Raw genomic sequence first — 16102 nt, forward strand, 5'->3', positions numbered from 1 at the left:
AGAAAACAACCTGCAGTGCAGCTTTAATGAGACTCTGAACTGTCTTTTTTTGATGCCTATTTTTTTTTATTTAGGGCAGGAGAAGATTGGTTGGAAAATGCTGAAACTTATGAAGTCAGCTTCTATAAGAGGAGTTTAGATAATGACAACTATATTTTCACAGCCCCATACTACAACAGTAAGTCATCACTGTTTGGAAAAGTCAGAGCTAGCTAGCTCAATGTAAGTGGAAGTTTCCCATACCAGATGAGGTCACTGAAAAAAAAATGCGAACGTGCCACTTCATAAGGAAAGAAGTCTTGGGATAATATCCATCATTAAGGAAAAGATAAGAGGCACTAAACAAGGTCTTCATCATTTGTCAACTACACTGGTGGCCCTGTGTGTTCAGAATTAACCTAAGTGAAAACATACAGAGTACTGGTGTTCATTCAGTACATTGAAACCCTGTTTTACAGAGATACTTTGGCAGAATTATTTTAACAGGACATGAAATAAAATTGCACTCATAGAAAATAACACTATGGAAAGTCTTAATAGAACTGAGTTCTGTATACTGACTCAGCACCCCCAGCACTGACTTGGGGAACCAGGCATAATGGTCCAGAGTCCATAACTCCATCCACTGTACCACTAATTAGTTTAAACTTTGCTTTTGAATTCTACTTACAATTGCACTTACTCACCAGTTGGTCTGAGATATTGTGACATTTAAAATCTATATAAGCACAAGAGCAAGTGTTCATTATTGATGTGAGCAACATTAACCTTCTCAAGTTTGTCTAAAAGCAGGTGCTACCTCAAATGATGTACTCCTCTCTTAAACATATAGGATCTTTTATTGCTGTAATTTCATAAGTATTTATTGCATTTTTTTTCTCAGGAAAATATAAAGACAACAATTAAAAAAATTCCCTGAAGGGTTTTTTGCTCCTCAAACAGCTCCAGGGAATGTATTTTTAACTTTCCTTTTCATACTAAGCAGTGTTGAAAACAGTTTGAGGTCTGTCAGAGCAGAAACTGTGTGTCAGTGAGTGGAGTCATATACCCTGCATTGAAAAATACACAGACAACATCAGGATAAAATCTTTGGCTCTGATACTGGTTTTAACAGAGCTGCTCACATGTGTAAAGGTATTCATGGCTCTGTTTGCAGAAGAAAAAGCTACAGTAACTTTATGAAGCAGTTAAATGGGGTACAAAAAGAAGAAAAGTAAACACAAATATTCCTTAGTCATGCCAGTGTTAGTGATCTGAGCTATTACAGGTGATAAATCTGTACTACAGCTGGGTCAGTGCTTTTGGACAATGATTTTCTTTAATTATTCTGGTATTTTTAATAATAATTAACTTAAGTTTCAGAGGAAGAGGCTTTTATGTTACCCTAACTTCTTTTTTTGTTTGCTTTTTTTACTCTTCTATACTGTCAGAAAGCGGTGCCAATAGCTATGAATCAGGTATTATGGTAAGCAAGGCTGTGGAAATAGAAATTGATGGGAAGCTTCTGAAGCCAGCAGGTAAGATAGAGTGGTGCTGAAACTCGAAATAGTTTAGTTATTTGGCTGTTGCTCCACAGTTAATTGGAAATTTAATTGAGATTTCAAAGGAACTTCACTTTACAATATTATTTTCTCTGAGACAGTTTTAATCTTGCTAGTGGAAATCTGTTTGCATTTGAGTCAAGAGTGTTTAATTTATTAGTCTCATGAACAATGGTGATCAGAAAACTGAAAAAAATCATATTTTATTCTTCTCTAGTTCAATGATTTAGATGTCGTTATATTTTCCCCCTTTTTTAGGATTATATAGTTACCTTTTTTTTTTTTCCTTCATTTTACTAAAAAAGGCTTTCATGTATTTCTTGTTAGTTGTTGGAATAAAAATTGATGCAACCAGCTGGATGGAAAATTTCACAAAAACCACAATCAAGAGCCTGGTAAGCAATTGACCAAGTCTGTTTTGAACTTTATTTGCGTTTCTCAAAGCTTCAGATGCAAATAGGTTTACTGTCTCTTTGTGCCAGAGTCACACTGATGCATAGTTGCCAAGTAGTTGTGGTATTTAAATCATCCAAATGCACAAAATAAATCTATGTTGAAATAGGCTGTATTTTGTACGTGTCTTGCTTTCATAATTATAAAACATGGATAAAGACAAAGAAAAATGACATATTCTAGCTAGTAGTAAGACTATGCTCTAGCAGTGAATAAAATCTGCAAAAGAACTGGTGAACCTGTTTTTATTTAATATCAAGGATGGGTAAGTATGAACAGTAAAGATTTATATTGCAACCAACATAACAGCATTTTAGCAGAACTTAATGAAATAGGTGCTTAACCATCTCATTCCATACACCTAATGTGTAATACATCTGTCATGGGTTAACATCTTAGGTGTAAATGGGAAGGAGGAAAGGTTAAATGAAAGGGAAAACATGGAATTGATAGTGAATTGGGGAAGGCACAACATTAAGAAACTTATAGAACATAAGCTTCTTACTGGATGAGGCAATATTGCTTGGTTGGTTGTATGTTTAGGGAATCAATAACAGAGTCTGGCTGATTTAGATATTGGAGCTGTAGATCAATGGGTAGGCAAATCCATAGCCTAAGTGTCAGAAGAGTTAAGGACAAAATACATAAGTGAAAAATGGAAAGTAGGATGAATATTTTAGACAGAATGCTGATGACTCCAGCATTACCTGGTAGTTGTTTTGCTCAGGATGTAATGCAAGGACAGTTATGTGTGTGTGTGTACACATGTTGCAAGAGCATGAGAAAAACATATTGGAATCAAAGCCATGAAAGCTAGCTGGGTTGATGGGCTTTCTTTATCACATAGGATCCCCATGCTTTGAGACTGGTAAAGCTTTTCATGGTCAAAAAGAGACTTTTGAAGGCTTTCCCTCCAAACCCCAAACACATGGAAACGCTCCTATTCTTTCTGTTTTACTTTATGTTTACAACACTGACATTCTGACCAGTCCTCCAAAGTATTTATCTATATTGAACATACTTGTAAAGGGAGCTGTATCAGAGTCTTTGGTAAAGTCTGTCAAGATGGTCCTACTGGTGATTACTGAATACAGGTTGATCAGAGAGATATTTGTGATAAATGACACACACTCAAAATTAATTTAAATTTATAAACAGATATTGAAAATAGAATCACTTGTTCTTGTCTTGAATGATGAATATAACTGCACAATACAGTTTATTTTGTAACATTTTTATGACGATTACCATACTTCTCTTTTTTAGTGCAACAGTGAAATCTGTGGCTGTGAAAAAAATAGCATGGTAAGAATATATTCAGCTTATCAATATCTGACAGAGTATGAAAATTCATTCATTCTCTCTAGATCTATCTTAAACAGATTCTATTACTATTACTGAGTGTTAATGTTACAGAAAACAGGGCTTAGTTGTTTGTGTCTTGAGAAATATGAAGGTTAGGAGGGGAAGGGAAAAAGAGGGCATAAAAATCAGGTGAAGTGGTTATGCTGATGAAGTTATGAGAACAAGTGTAAAGAAAAAATACAAGAAAAGCAATAGAGAATGATGTGAAGAAAAATGTGATAAAAATATGACTAATTTTCAAAACAAGAGACAAATCCTGAGAAAAGAGAATAATTTTTAAAATTCTAAAAAAGAAAGAGTACCTCAGAGAAGGGTAAATGCAAACGTAGAAGCACCATAGTCCATTATATGCCTTTCCACAGTCATTGGTTCCCAGCACATTCAGGATTAGGCCACCCCATAACTGCTGGCACTCCGGAGAGCACAGATCCTGGGACTGTCACCATATCAGGTTCTGCTATGTGCTTAAAAACTTTCCTCTGCTCAGGTCTTCTGAGTTTTTTTGAGGAATGTGAAGATCATTAAATGCAAGAATTGCAGCAGCAAGGGTACTGTGGGAGGTTATCTATTTTATCTCACTGCTATCTCTTCAGTCTCTGTCTGCAAGGACCTTTTACGAAGTGCAAAGCATATGGAACTAGTGGGTTTCCCATTCCTGCACCTGACACCTGGAATAATCCCACTACAGCCCTTGGCAAGTGAAAATAATTGCCTAGCTAGCAGGGAGCCTGCCCTTAAGATTTTTACCATTGAAATCTGCAAATGGAAAAGGACTTTAAGCATGGCTGAAGAGCATGAGAAGTTGTAGCCCCTTATTATGAACTGAGTTCCAATTATAATCAGATTTAATAAGGATATAGTACTCTTGGAACTAAAAAAGTATTGAGCAAATAAGAATTTGCAAAACAACTTTTATGAAATTAAGCCACAAATAAGCCTTTGATCTGTTCAAACTCTTATTATACTGATAATGCTAATTAGTGTAACTTAAAATTGGCCCTTGGCTATGGGTTTGTGATTTGAAGATACTTCTGATGTCTTGGAAAAGAAGTAGTTTCTTACAGTGTGTTCTATTGACAAATCTTTCCTGTAAAACATATTTCACTTTCTTACAATAGCATGTGGACTGTGTTATCCTTGATGATGGTGGATTTCTTCTGATGTCCAACCGAGATGAATATACACAGCAGGTACGTATATTCTTTATGAACGGAACATGAAAACCAACAGGAAGAAGTTCTAAGAGAAAAAAAATCATTTCACTCTCAACCTAAAGATAACATTTCTCAATCACAAAAATATTGCTGGATCAGAAATTCTAGGGGATTTGTTAGTCTTTTTTACAGTTTTCTTTACAGATGAAGATGCCAAACTTCTGCCAAGTTGCATTCTTTGTGCTTTGCGATTAGGCTGGTAGGCTGCCGATGGACTTAAGATGGTGAGGACAAGTAGTATGTTATCCACACACCTTCTTTCTCATATTCTCTTGCTCTTCTTGCTGGCAGGGTCTCATTGATACTGCATTTAACAGTTATTGTCTAATTGGGGAATTTAGAACTGTGCACTTTGTTACGAGAAAAAATACTTGGAAATGTTTTACCTTATCTCTCTGTATTGTCCCCTCTCAGATTGGAAGATTCTTTGGTGAAATTGATCCTGGCCTGATGCGAAACCTGATTAACATGTCCCTGTATGCCTTTAACAAGTCATATGACTATCAGTCAGTCTGTGATCCCGAAGAAGAACCAAAGCAAGGAGCTGGACTTCGTTCTGCTTATGTGGTCAGTAGTCCCATGTGCAGTGGCTGACATTTCATTAAACTCTGCAGGCGTTTATACAAATAAAATAATCTCTTTTGGTTTTTTTTCCCAGCCTACAATAACAGATATTTTGCAACTTGGATGGTGGGCTTCAGCAGCAGCCTGGTAAGTACAAGTGTGTAGGAAATCTCTATGTCTAAACTATAATTATTCAGTGGATTGAAACTCTATTTGGCTTCGGGTTTTTTCCTCCGTAAAAGTGCTCTGGACCCTTTGTTTCTGCAGTTTCTCATAATGAAAATTCTTAAGTGTATCTCCAAACATGACTGTTTTGTCAACAGTTTGGTTCAAAGCTCTCTTTCCAGGTTTTGTGATTGTGTGTTCTGACTACAAAATCAGCTTCAGGAAGCAGAGTTTGGATTAATGGTCTGAGTATGATGGGCAGTTGTGAAGTCTAAATTACCACATTTCAAGTTATTGATCACTTGGTTCCCTATTTCAGAATATCGTCTTTGCCTTTTTCTAGCAAGAAGTCTTCAGAAAATTGTGTTTGCTTTTCAGTGAATCATTTTACAAAACACATGAATCATAAAATCATTTGGGTTGGAAGGGATCTTTAAAGGTCATCCATTCCAACTTCCCCTACGATGAGCGGGCACATCCTCAACTAGATGAGGCTGCTCAGAGCCCTGTCCCACCTGACCTTGAGTGTTCTCAGAGATGAGGCATCTCCAGCTCTCTGGGCAACCTGTGCCAGTGTTTCACCATCCTCATTGTAAAAAATATCTTCCTTGTATCTAGTCTGAATCTGCCCTCTTTTAGTTTAAAACTACTGCCTCCTGTTCTATTGGAACAGGCCCTGCTATAAAGTTTGTCCTCATCTTTCTTAAGAGGCCCCTTTAAGTACTGAAAGGTCTCCTAGGAGACAGGTCCATGTTTTTCTGTGCTGAGAACTCCAGAGCTGACACAGTTCTCAGGTGGGGTATTTTATCTGTTTCAGAGCCATGTAGACTGACACCCATATCAGCTGCTTCCCTCAACACCACATTGGGATAGGTAATTGGGATCGATGTGGTACTTTTGCAATGGTGTGAATTGCACCCTTGGAGACTGGTCCTTTTTCTAAAGCTGCTTGGGGTTTTTTTGGGGTTTTTTTGGGTTTTTTTTATAATAATAATTACCAAGCTGGAATAAATTACCTGCTTTACAAAGCTAAGAGTTAAAATATGTAGCAGCTGAAATAACTTACAGTAATTTTCTCACAGAAGCACTGTGAAGACTGTATGTTGGTTTTTATTGTTGGTTACATTTAGTTAGCAGGAAGAGCAATAATCTTGGTTTTCTTGGACAACAGCAAACCTCAAAAATTGAAGACGGGCAATAATCCAGAAGAGAGACTTTAGTTCTTTTCAAACAGAGAAACTTCAGTTTATCAGTGTTCAAATCAGACTCAGTGGTCTGGCCTCAATTTAGACCTGAGGTTTATTTTTTTTGATGTTTAACTTGAAAGCACAGCATTAAAGTACTTTACTATGGTCATGTTTTTAATGGAATCTAGGTCAGAAGCAGGCAAAGAAGGCCATTAAACAAGCAAAGTGAAAAGGGATGACAAAAAATGGGTTCAGTGAGGCACCTGGCAAAAGCAAGTACAGGGAAATAAGAAAAAACAGGTTATTAAAGAAAGCTATAGTGTTTCAGGCAAAAAATGTAGGATAAAGGTGTGAGCGATCATTTTCAAAATTTATATGGGATGCATCAGCATTTAGTTAAGACAGTGAGTATCATTTCTCCTTCATGCTCCTTTAAGTCAGGAGATTTAGTTTTCCCAGGCTGCCTTTTGTGTTCAGTTCCCTGTAAATTCTGTGGTAAGTCATTACAAAGGATTACTGTTTTCTGTCAGCAAATTGTATCACTATTGAACAGTATCAGGTCTCTTCTGATCCATAATTGCTGTGTGCTGTCCCTCTGATGATTCAAAGCACAAAGTTGTGGGTGTGAATCCAGAATGCCTTCAGGGAATGCCTCCATGGGAAAGGTGACAGGCATACTCAGTTTCTTTACACAGGAATCACTCTAGAAAAGGAAGAAAAAACTTTGAGGTTGAATGAAGTTATACAGTCCCTTCTCTCTGCAGAACAAGTGTTAGAACAGAATGAGATGAGAAGAGACTGGGTCATATTTGTGGGTAGAAGCAAGCCTAAAACCTGACAACTGGAAAATACAACTTAGAAAGGTTAAGGAGAAGCAGGGAGTCAAAGAATATACCTGTTTCAGTTCCAGTTTTGACAGGCTGGTAGAGGAGAAAGAGGCTCTGTGTGTGTGTGTGTGTGTGTGGCAAACTGGTACTTGCTTTAAGTAAATAAAATCAGAAAAAATGCCATCATCAGTGAAGAAAAAAAATTTAATAAATGGAGCTCTTTAAGCTGAAGTATTTTGGTAGCATATGGGAAGAAAAGGTAGTCCCCACCTCAAGAGCAAGAATAGAGATGATTTTAATAGTCAACTGTTACAGTAATGGTTTTTATAACATAGTTATAGTATTCCAGTGTTGATCCCCTTCTCAGAAATTTCATGAACCTTAATCAGTGTAAAGTATCTAAAGCAGGAGCATCTTCCCTGAGTGTGTTAAAAAGGAGTTCCAGTTGGTTTAAGTGTTTGAGAAATGCCAACATGCCTCTTCCACCTCCCACAGAGGTATAAAAGGAGGGCATGGATGGCGTGATAACATTTCCATTATGTGAGTTGTGGGCACATGTTATAGTAAATCTGAAGAGTAGAATAAAAGATTTGTGCGAAAGACCTGTGAGAATGTGAGGAAAAAAAAACCAAAACAGAGTCAACCTGTAAGGCTTAAAAAACACAGCTTTGATAACTGGCAAAAGCATAAAAAAATTTGTTGTTAATAACTTATATTTGAGTAGTTTTAAAGTATCCATTAAAATACAAAGAAGAAAAAGAGCCTTTAAAAATATATGTATTGTCTTTCTGTGTTCAGGTCTATCTTACAGCAGCTGTTTTTGAGCCTGACTTTTCCACGGTTCCTTGAAGCAGGTAAGTCAAGAGAATGATAAAGAGTCAACTTTGAGTGAAGTAGAAGGTAATAATCTAGGTCAGGGGGCATATTTGGGTCTCCCCATTATGTCTGTGACTTAAAAATGGCATTGGTTTGTTTGTTTATTAATTAATTTATTTATTTACTTTATATCAGCTGATATGGAAGATGATGATTTTGGTGCTGCCCTGCCTAAAACAAGCTGTATCACTGAGCAAACTCAATATTTCTTTGAAAACAATGATAAATCCTTTGGTGGGATTGTAGACTGTATAAACTGCTCCAGGTAAAATTTCTTCCATATAAGTAATAACTTTAGGATTTTTCTTTATTTTTACAAAAGAGAAGGACACTGTTATGAGAAGCAAAATTTTGGATTAATTTCACCAAACTTACATAAGTAGGACAGAGAAGAATATAGGCAGGCACATTGCATTCTCTTTTTATATGTTTAGAATTAATTTTTATCATTAAAGAATTGTAGAAATGCTTTAGTCAGTTTTTTTGTTTTATAGTCTCTGCTCCATGAAAATTGTATTTTTATCTCTGTCACAATTTGTTTTCTTTTAATTTGTTATGTGAACTTAAAAGCATTCTGCAAGAGGTATGATTTCCTCTAGTCTGGTTATGCATCAGAATTTTTGACGGTCAAGAAGATTGTGCAATTTATCTTCTAATTTACCTTCTAGTTGATAGTGCTCATGATTTAAGAACCGTGAGTCTCATAAGGCAAATGAAGCTATTCTATTTTTTTATTAAAAGAATTACTCTCCAGACACCATAAGGAGTCCTATTGAAGCTGATATTTAATAATATGTGAAAAAATTGCATACTTCAAAAAATAGCGTCTTGGACCTAGAACTCTGTTTCATACAAGAGCCTGCGGGGGTTTTGCGTACATTTTGAGCTTCTGAAAATATCTTAGAAATTAGAATTAACAGCCAGATTTCAAACAAGAAAAAGGCAATATTTCACCCAGGAAGGAAAGAGAGAGAGCTTTAGAGAATGGTGAAGACACAGACATTTTTTTCACTTGCATACTTCCTCCTCCGTGTTACTAGTATATGTTGGATTTATTTATAAACTGATAATGACCTTACTAACTTAAAGACCTTTTGCAGAACTATGTGGACATAAAAATACAACAAATACACATCCAATACACAACATGCATACCCTATGCTTCTCTCTTGCCCTTCTCACAGACAGGTTTATGTGTTGGGGTTTTGTTTGTTTGTTTTTGTGGTTGGGGTTTTTTTCAGTGTTAATTGATGCTGAACTGATGGTATTTCTCAGTACAGCTACTGTGGTAGCAGTACAGAGCTAGCTATTAACTCAATTAAAGTAATTTTATGCTCTTTTCCATTTTTTCCACTAACAAGTCTAGTTGAAAGAGGGTATGATGGAAATGTCAAAGAGATTACAAAATTTGTTATAAATGTTTATTACTGTTTGTTAATGAAAACGATAAACAGTAGGAGGCAGACTAAATCTGTGAAGCTGGATTATTTTATTCTGATACTGTGTGTCCTCAAACATGGTTTTCTTTGCTTCATTTAAGCATAGGGTTTTGTTGGCTTTTTTCCAGACTTTATCATGCAGAGAAGATTTCAAACACCAATCTAGTGTTCATTATTAGTGACAGCCAACTGCTGTGCCGTTCCTGTGACCCAAAGCCACTGATGCAAGCGGAGAAGCCGGGTATCCTTTAAAAATCATGTTATTTAGTAGTGTGAATTGATTTCTGGCTATGGTATACAGGAATATACTTGGGGAGAAATGACCGACTTACTTACATGTTATTAGCATGGTTGCCATTGAAATACTTGAAGTATCAGGCATTTGTGGATATCATCACAAATCGTGGGAAGCAGCAGTCATTGAGGTAGAGTGAAAAGCTGTTATTTGTGAGAATTTAGACAGAAATGGGCTTGCAGGAACTTGTGAAGTTTCAGAAAAGCAAATGCAAAGTTTTGGGCCCAGGACAGAATAATTGCACACAGCTGGACAGGCTGGGGACAGAAAGAGATTTGCAGAAAAGAGCTGGAGGTTCATAGTGGGCAAGAAGTTGACCGTGAGTTAGCACTGTGCCTTGCAGTAAAGTGGGCTGGTCACATCTCGGGCTATGATAGCAAGGGTGTAGTCAGCAGATTGGGAAAACTGATCCATCCCATCTCTTCAGCACTGGTGAGACTACATCTGGAGTGCTGTGTGCTTCCCAGGACCACACTGTCACACAGGAGGAAGTCTATTGAAGGGCCACCAAGGAGGTTAGCATCTGAGAGCATAGGCAAGGAAAGTCTGAGTGTCCTGGGTTTATTCAATGTTTAGAAAAGACAAGGGTATGTCTGCCTAGAGAAATAACACAAAAAGGCCAGGACAGGAGCGTTTGGTCATGAAAAGTTGAGATGTTGCACTGATGGTTAGTTGATGATGGCTCTTTAGTGTGTCCTCAAAGACAAGAGCTTACTTGTGGAAACTGCATTAGCCATCAAAGGCTAGACTTCATCCAGCTGCATAGAATTTCTTCAGAGCTGGCTAGAGACATAGATGACTTACATGCTAGGCAGAGTTCTTGCAACACAAGCATTGAAGTTAAAAGCATGTGAAAGACTGTTTTAATTTGCAACCACCTTCATGCCAATTTCTTTGCTTTAGCCTGTTCACTGCAGTAGATACCTGTAGGTGATGGTGATGGAAACACATAAAACCAACATACACATTTCTAGGTCAGTAGAAATTCACCTCAGCCATTCTCTTCTACATAGGTGTGAGGACAGCATGCCAGAGATGGTAAATTAAACCATAATTTGGATTACTGTGACGGAACAGGGAAAACAATTAGTAATACCTCTGTCCATGTCAGGAAGTTAGTTGAGACAGCCTCCCCCAATTCTGGAAGAAAAGCAGATGGTAGTACAGATGACTGTGTTTCTTTGGCACAAGCAATGCATTCATTGCCACATTAATAAAACCGGAATTCCATCTACGCTTGGGCTGAAAAGGAAGTTACATTGGAGTGTCATGACAGAACTATGTAAACATAGCCTAATATTCTAATTGGCTTTGGTCCATGGCACTTTCATTAACTGCTTCCACTGTCTGAATTTATAGACAGCACTCACTATAGAAAATGAAGCATGATGGATGGGAAAAGGGCACATGACTTGCATTTCTCTGTGAAGCCCAAAACTTCTAGAAAGCAGTAAATGGCCTCAAATGGCAGCCAGAGCAGCTGGGTGGGCTTATATTGACTAAAGGAACTTTTTTTTTTTATTATTCAACTATGCATTACTGAGCTATTCTCTCCTTTCTGTGACTAAGGCACATAGTGAAATGCAGATGTAGCATAACATCACCCAAGCAGGCAAAATGACCTTTGGGTGCTATTTAGATGATTATTATTACACTTTGCTTCCTTTTGGCTGGTACAGCTTTGCTTATGCACGGTCTCTTAGAATATTTTTGTGTTTCAGCTTCCCTTTCAGTTGAGCCACAGCAGAGAAAAGGGGAGATGACTCTGATAACATCTGAATGAAGGCAGATGCAGATCTGTAGAGATAAATTCCCCATCATCTTGCCTTCTCTTCACTTTGGCCTCTCCACTTGTTGCCCTGAAGCTGCCATACTACTCCATGGTAGTGCATGAATAGGATTGCTTCAAGTGTATATTAGAACTACTAAGATAAGTCCTAGTACTCGATTATTTTATTAGCTTTAATATGTGTACTACCTGCAGTGGAATAAAAAAAGCTTAACATACTGAATAGTAACATAAGCAGCTTTCACCAGAAGGCTGTTTTGCAGTTTGCCATATCCTTCTCTTTCAAGTCTGCTGCAATGACTTGTGCCCCTCGTTAGCCAGTGGCACATGTGAAGTACAGTGTTTACATCTAATCACCAGCAATTACAGATTTCAGAGATGGGAGCTAAAGTGGTACCTCACATTTGCAGTTAGCTAATTAATAGCATGTCACTGCTCCCTCTTCTCTCCTGCTGTTAGTATGGACAGCATTTTCTCTGTCTGCCTTCATCACTGAAATGCTAATGGGATCTCATTAGTTCTCCTGTCATTTACTACAAAGCCTACAGTGGCATGATCTTTTCTATTATATTTGGGGTAATGTAAGTGTACACATAGTAGAACCAGTAGTTTTTATAGGCTTTCACTGCTATGTTCAACCTGCATATGCCATTTCTTTTCCAAACAAGTTTCATTGCTTTTACTGTGTATCTTCATTATAGCGGGGTAACTCAGTGGTAACATAAACTATAAGTTAGCTGACTATAGTTTAGTTATAACTATAACTAATATAACACCATTGAAAGTTTACTGCTTTATGAAATATTTTCTGCAATATTTGTTCAATGATAATAAAAGCAATACACGAAATGTTAAAAGAACTCATGTTTTATTTCTGTTTATGGTTCTGACGATATTCTAAAAAGTCTTGTAGAAAGTTTATTTTCTTGATTATAACAGTGTAAAAAATAGGTATTTCATTTTTATTTATCTAAATGCTTGGGTTTGTTTTCTTGAATTTAAACAAGGAACTGTGAATATTGATGTTTATTTCAGTACTATCTGAATTAGGATAAATCTTCTCTCCTGCCACAAAAATCAAAACAGAATGTTGTTGATCCTGCTCATGTACAGTGTATGGAAAACAGTCACACTCCTTAACCAGAAAAACAGATGAAGGGCCAAATCCGTGTGAAATGGTCAAACAACCTAGATACAGAAAAGGTCCCGAAATCTGTTTTGATGAAGCCAAACAGGTAAAATTGACGCTTAGGACCATCTTTAGAAACAATTGTAGAGCAGCTTTAGACGATCAGTGAAAACTGCGTTTAAATGTACCTTGGTGCCTGGTAACCTTCTTATCACTAAACATACTGTTCACTCTAGACCATAGCCACTCTATTTCAGTTAACATAAAATTAACTGCTGCTTTCTTATCTGCCTTTCCTATAACCATTGCACTTTCACACATGATTGCCACTAAAAAATCATCAGTGAGCATAAAACTCTTGGTCTCTGTATGGTGCTGTGAAATGCAATTTTCAATGGCTTGTACAACTAGACAATAATCTTGGCTTAAAAGTATTATTTTTATAATAATGTTTCTAAATATTTATTTAAATATTGCTAAATTATTAAAAATGTTATATGTGGTTTAGGATGTTGTTTCTAATTTGGCAAATTGTACTGCCCTTAGGTCATGTTTTTAGCAGGTATAAAAGTGCATTGCTTTACTGAAATCATCAAAACTATGCTGTTTAGTACTTCTGTATTGAATGCATAAGTTTCCAAAGAGAAAAATTACAACTGTGCAGCATATCTAAATTATTTTTAATATTCTTTCTATATTACCTTTCAAAGGTATGAAACAGATTATTCTGAATTCAAGTTGTTCAGAATAAATTTCAAGACAAAAAGGGCTGAAAAAGGAATTGCCTAGCATTAGATACAACAAATACTTTAAAAACGTCTTTTTAATGCCTTGTTCAGTTTCTGCAATTTCTGCAGCGGAAAGATTGTCACAAACCACTGCACTTAGTTGGCTATAACTGCTGTATACCAAAATTTGTTCCAGTATGTTCTCTGCTTTTCTTCTAATGAGGTGCAATTACTGAGATGTCAGTAGTGTTAAAAATTCCAGGGAATTGGCATTCAATGTGTTTTTCTAGTAACCAAATTTTCTTTTAAAAAGGAAGTCTTCTTACTGGCCAACAAACATTAAATAAAGTTGAAAAAACCATCCAAAAGCTATCCAGCCATTGTAAATAATCCAAACCATCCTGATATGATTGTGTGTGAAAGTACAACTCTTGCTCACTAGCTTGATGTGCTGATCAGTGTGTAAGTCATGTGTTTTGTAACAGTGGATTGTTTTGGTTAAGTTTATTTGCAAAATTTGCTGTGAATCTCTTGCTCTTGGGTGGATGCTTTCACATTAACTCTGCTAACTGCCAGCAATCTGCATGATATCTCATCTTGTATGTCTTTTTTTCTGTGTTTTCTTTCCTTTCCTCTACTTGCTACTTTGCCCGTTATTAATAGGATCAGCCTATATGCACAACGAGTCGTGCCTCTGCCATGACGTCCGCTCCTATCTTCATTTTTCTGCAAGTTTTCATGTGGTGTGGATGGTCAGTTACTTTCTCTAATTTTTTGTTTTGTTCTTGGCTTTAAAAATTAGCAGACTTTTTTACTTACTGAGCATACAAAAGAAAACAGAATGAAGCGAGTCTCAAAAGCAACAATCTGGAGCAAATTACTATTGCAATATTAAGGGAAATTAAATATTGAAAAAAACCTGTCTGGAGCCTTATAAATCACAATTACTAAACACAAGGGCCTCTCCCATAGAACATACAAAGACAAGGGAACCTGTTGGGTTTATATGGTTGTCTCTTTGAGATTACACATGCACCAGATGAGTCCACATTCTTCACTTATAAGCATTTTTCCCCTCTTCCTTGTTAAAATGAACAGAAGAAGAAATTTTTTTTCACAGAGACAAATAAAGATACAAAGCAAATAGAAAAGACAGTCTACCTGTGGAAATAAAGCTTTACTTATGGGTAGCAAGGATGAGTGCTGTGTATGAGTGCTGCTATTGAGGAGAGTAAGGAGTTTTCACTGCATTCAAATGAACACAACATTAATGATGGAAGATAATAGTATGCATCAATTTGGTTAAACTAGGAATTCAGTAAAACAATAATTTTTACTTCTTATTTTTTGGCAACCTAAACATATTAATTGTCTGATTACAGTGGGAGGATGGTTTTTTTTCTTCTAATTAACTACATAAGTTGCTGTATATTGACCAAATGCAGACTCCGGGGTTTACAACGAAAACCTTGGAAATTAGACTGGAAATTTCATTTGATGGTGTGGGACTGTGTCATGAGTAACTGTGCTAGTGACATGTCTGCAAGAGAACTGCTGAGCTAAAAAGCATATAATGTGTGACTGAAGGGGGTTCTGATCAACATTATTGCTCTGAAAACCACTAGAGGGAGATACTCACATGTCTATCAAAGTAAAGCAAACGGCAGAACTGAAAGCTTACAGTGCATTTCTCAGTTAGTGTAATGAAACACTGAAAATTGTTGCAATTTAGAAAAGTAATTTTCTCAGTAATCTATATTTTCTCTATACTTAAGGGAAGTTTCAATTAATATCTCTTGAATATAACTGAAAAAATATTTAAATTCTGTTTGACATTTTATTATTTGAATAATTTTGAAGTTTCTTATTCTGTATCTAAGTGAATTAGTTTCCTGCAAACCTAGGAACTTGCACATCCATGGCAGAAGGTTGTAGGGAAAGGTGAAAGGCCTTTCTTTAAGCCAGCAGTATTTCACATTAAAATGTAGATTAACATCTCATGTTCTTGCTCATGCAATTTGCTCTGCACATAGCTTTCTTTTAATTAAAAAGCTACTGTCCAATGTACATAAAGCAGCAGAGACTCACCTTGAGCTGAATTCTTTATGCCCAAAATGTGCTTTCTACTTAAGATGAGAAACCCACAGAATATAATTTTAGCTGATAAGCTTTTGGCAGCAGAAAATTATAAAGGTAATTTTTTTCATCCATCTTGTTTTTAATAACTTTGTGATTTTGGAAATGGGTTCTCTCTGGACATTAATCTATGTAGTTATATTAAAATCACTGAAGCCAACACAGATACGATCCAGCTGATCAGGTTCAGTAACCTGACGGGGTTTTTTTTACTTTTCATCAAGAATAACAAAACAGTCATTATCACTGCCTCAAATGGCTTACTCTTAACTTGTTCATGCACACTGGTTTTGTTTGCCATGCCTGAGAATAAAGAACTGTGCAAGTTTTTAGCCCCTACTGGCAATGTCTTATTTCCATCAGCTTCCGGGGAAGTCAGTGGGAGCTTTGAGAG

General features: G+C 36.5%; 1 protein-coding gene across 7 annotated transcripts in view; it reads left to right on the forward strand.

The window, feature by feature from the left end:
• CACNA2D1 (calcium voltage-gated channel auxiliary subunit alpha2delta 1) overlaps nt 1-16102 on the forward strand; it is a 368603-nt gene that overhangs the window by 342252 nt on the left and 10249 nt on the right. For 2 of the 7 annotated variants that reach the window (XM_069035502.1, XM_069035518.1), the window contains exons 27-38: nt 75-178; nt 1431-1517; nt 1869-1936; nt 3261-3299; nt 4478-4549; nt 4988-5140; nt 5232-5284; nt 8115-8170; nt 8328-8457; nt 9760-9872; nt 12868-12950; nt 14236-14829. In XM_069035502.1, the coding sequence (XP_068891603.1) occupies nt 75-178; nt 1431-1517; nt 1869-1936; nt 3261-3299; nt 4478-4549; nt 4988-5140; nt 5232-5284; nt 8115-8170; nt 8328-8457; nt 9760-9872; nt 12868-12950; nt 14236-14367 (1090 nt within the window). In that variant the 3' untranslated portion in view covers nt 14368-14829. Of the gene's footprint in view, nt 1-74; nt 179-1430; nt 1518-1868; nt 1937-3260; nt 3300-4477; nt 4550-4987; nt 5141-5231; nt 5285-8114; nt 8171-8327; nt 8458-9759; nt 9873-11941; nt 12556-12867; nt 12951-14235; nt 14831-16102 lie in introns of those variants that run through there. The other 5 variants (XM_069035487.1, XM_069035509.1, XM_069035496.1 and 2 more) reach the window with 4 other exon arrangements.

This window comes from Aphelocoma coerulescens, chromosome 1A, assembly GCF_041296385.1.
Source record: "Aphelocoma coerulescens isolate FSJ_1873_10779 chromosome 1A, UR_Acoe_1.0, whole genome shotgun sequence".
NCBI lineage: Eukaryota > Metazoa > Chordata > Aves > Passeriformes > Corvidae > Aphelocoma > Aphelocoma coerulescens.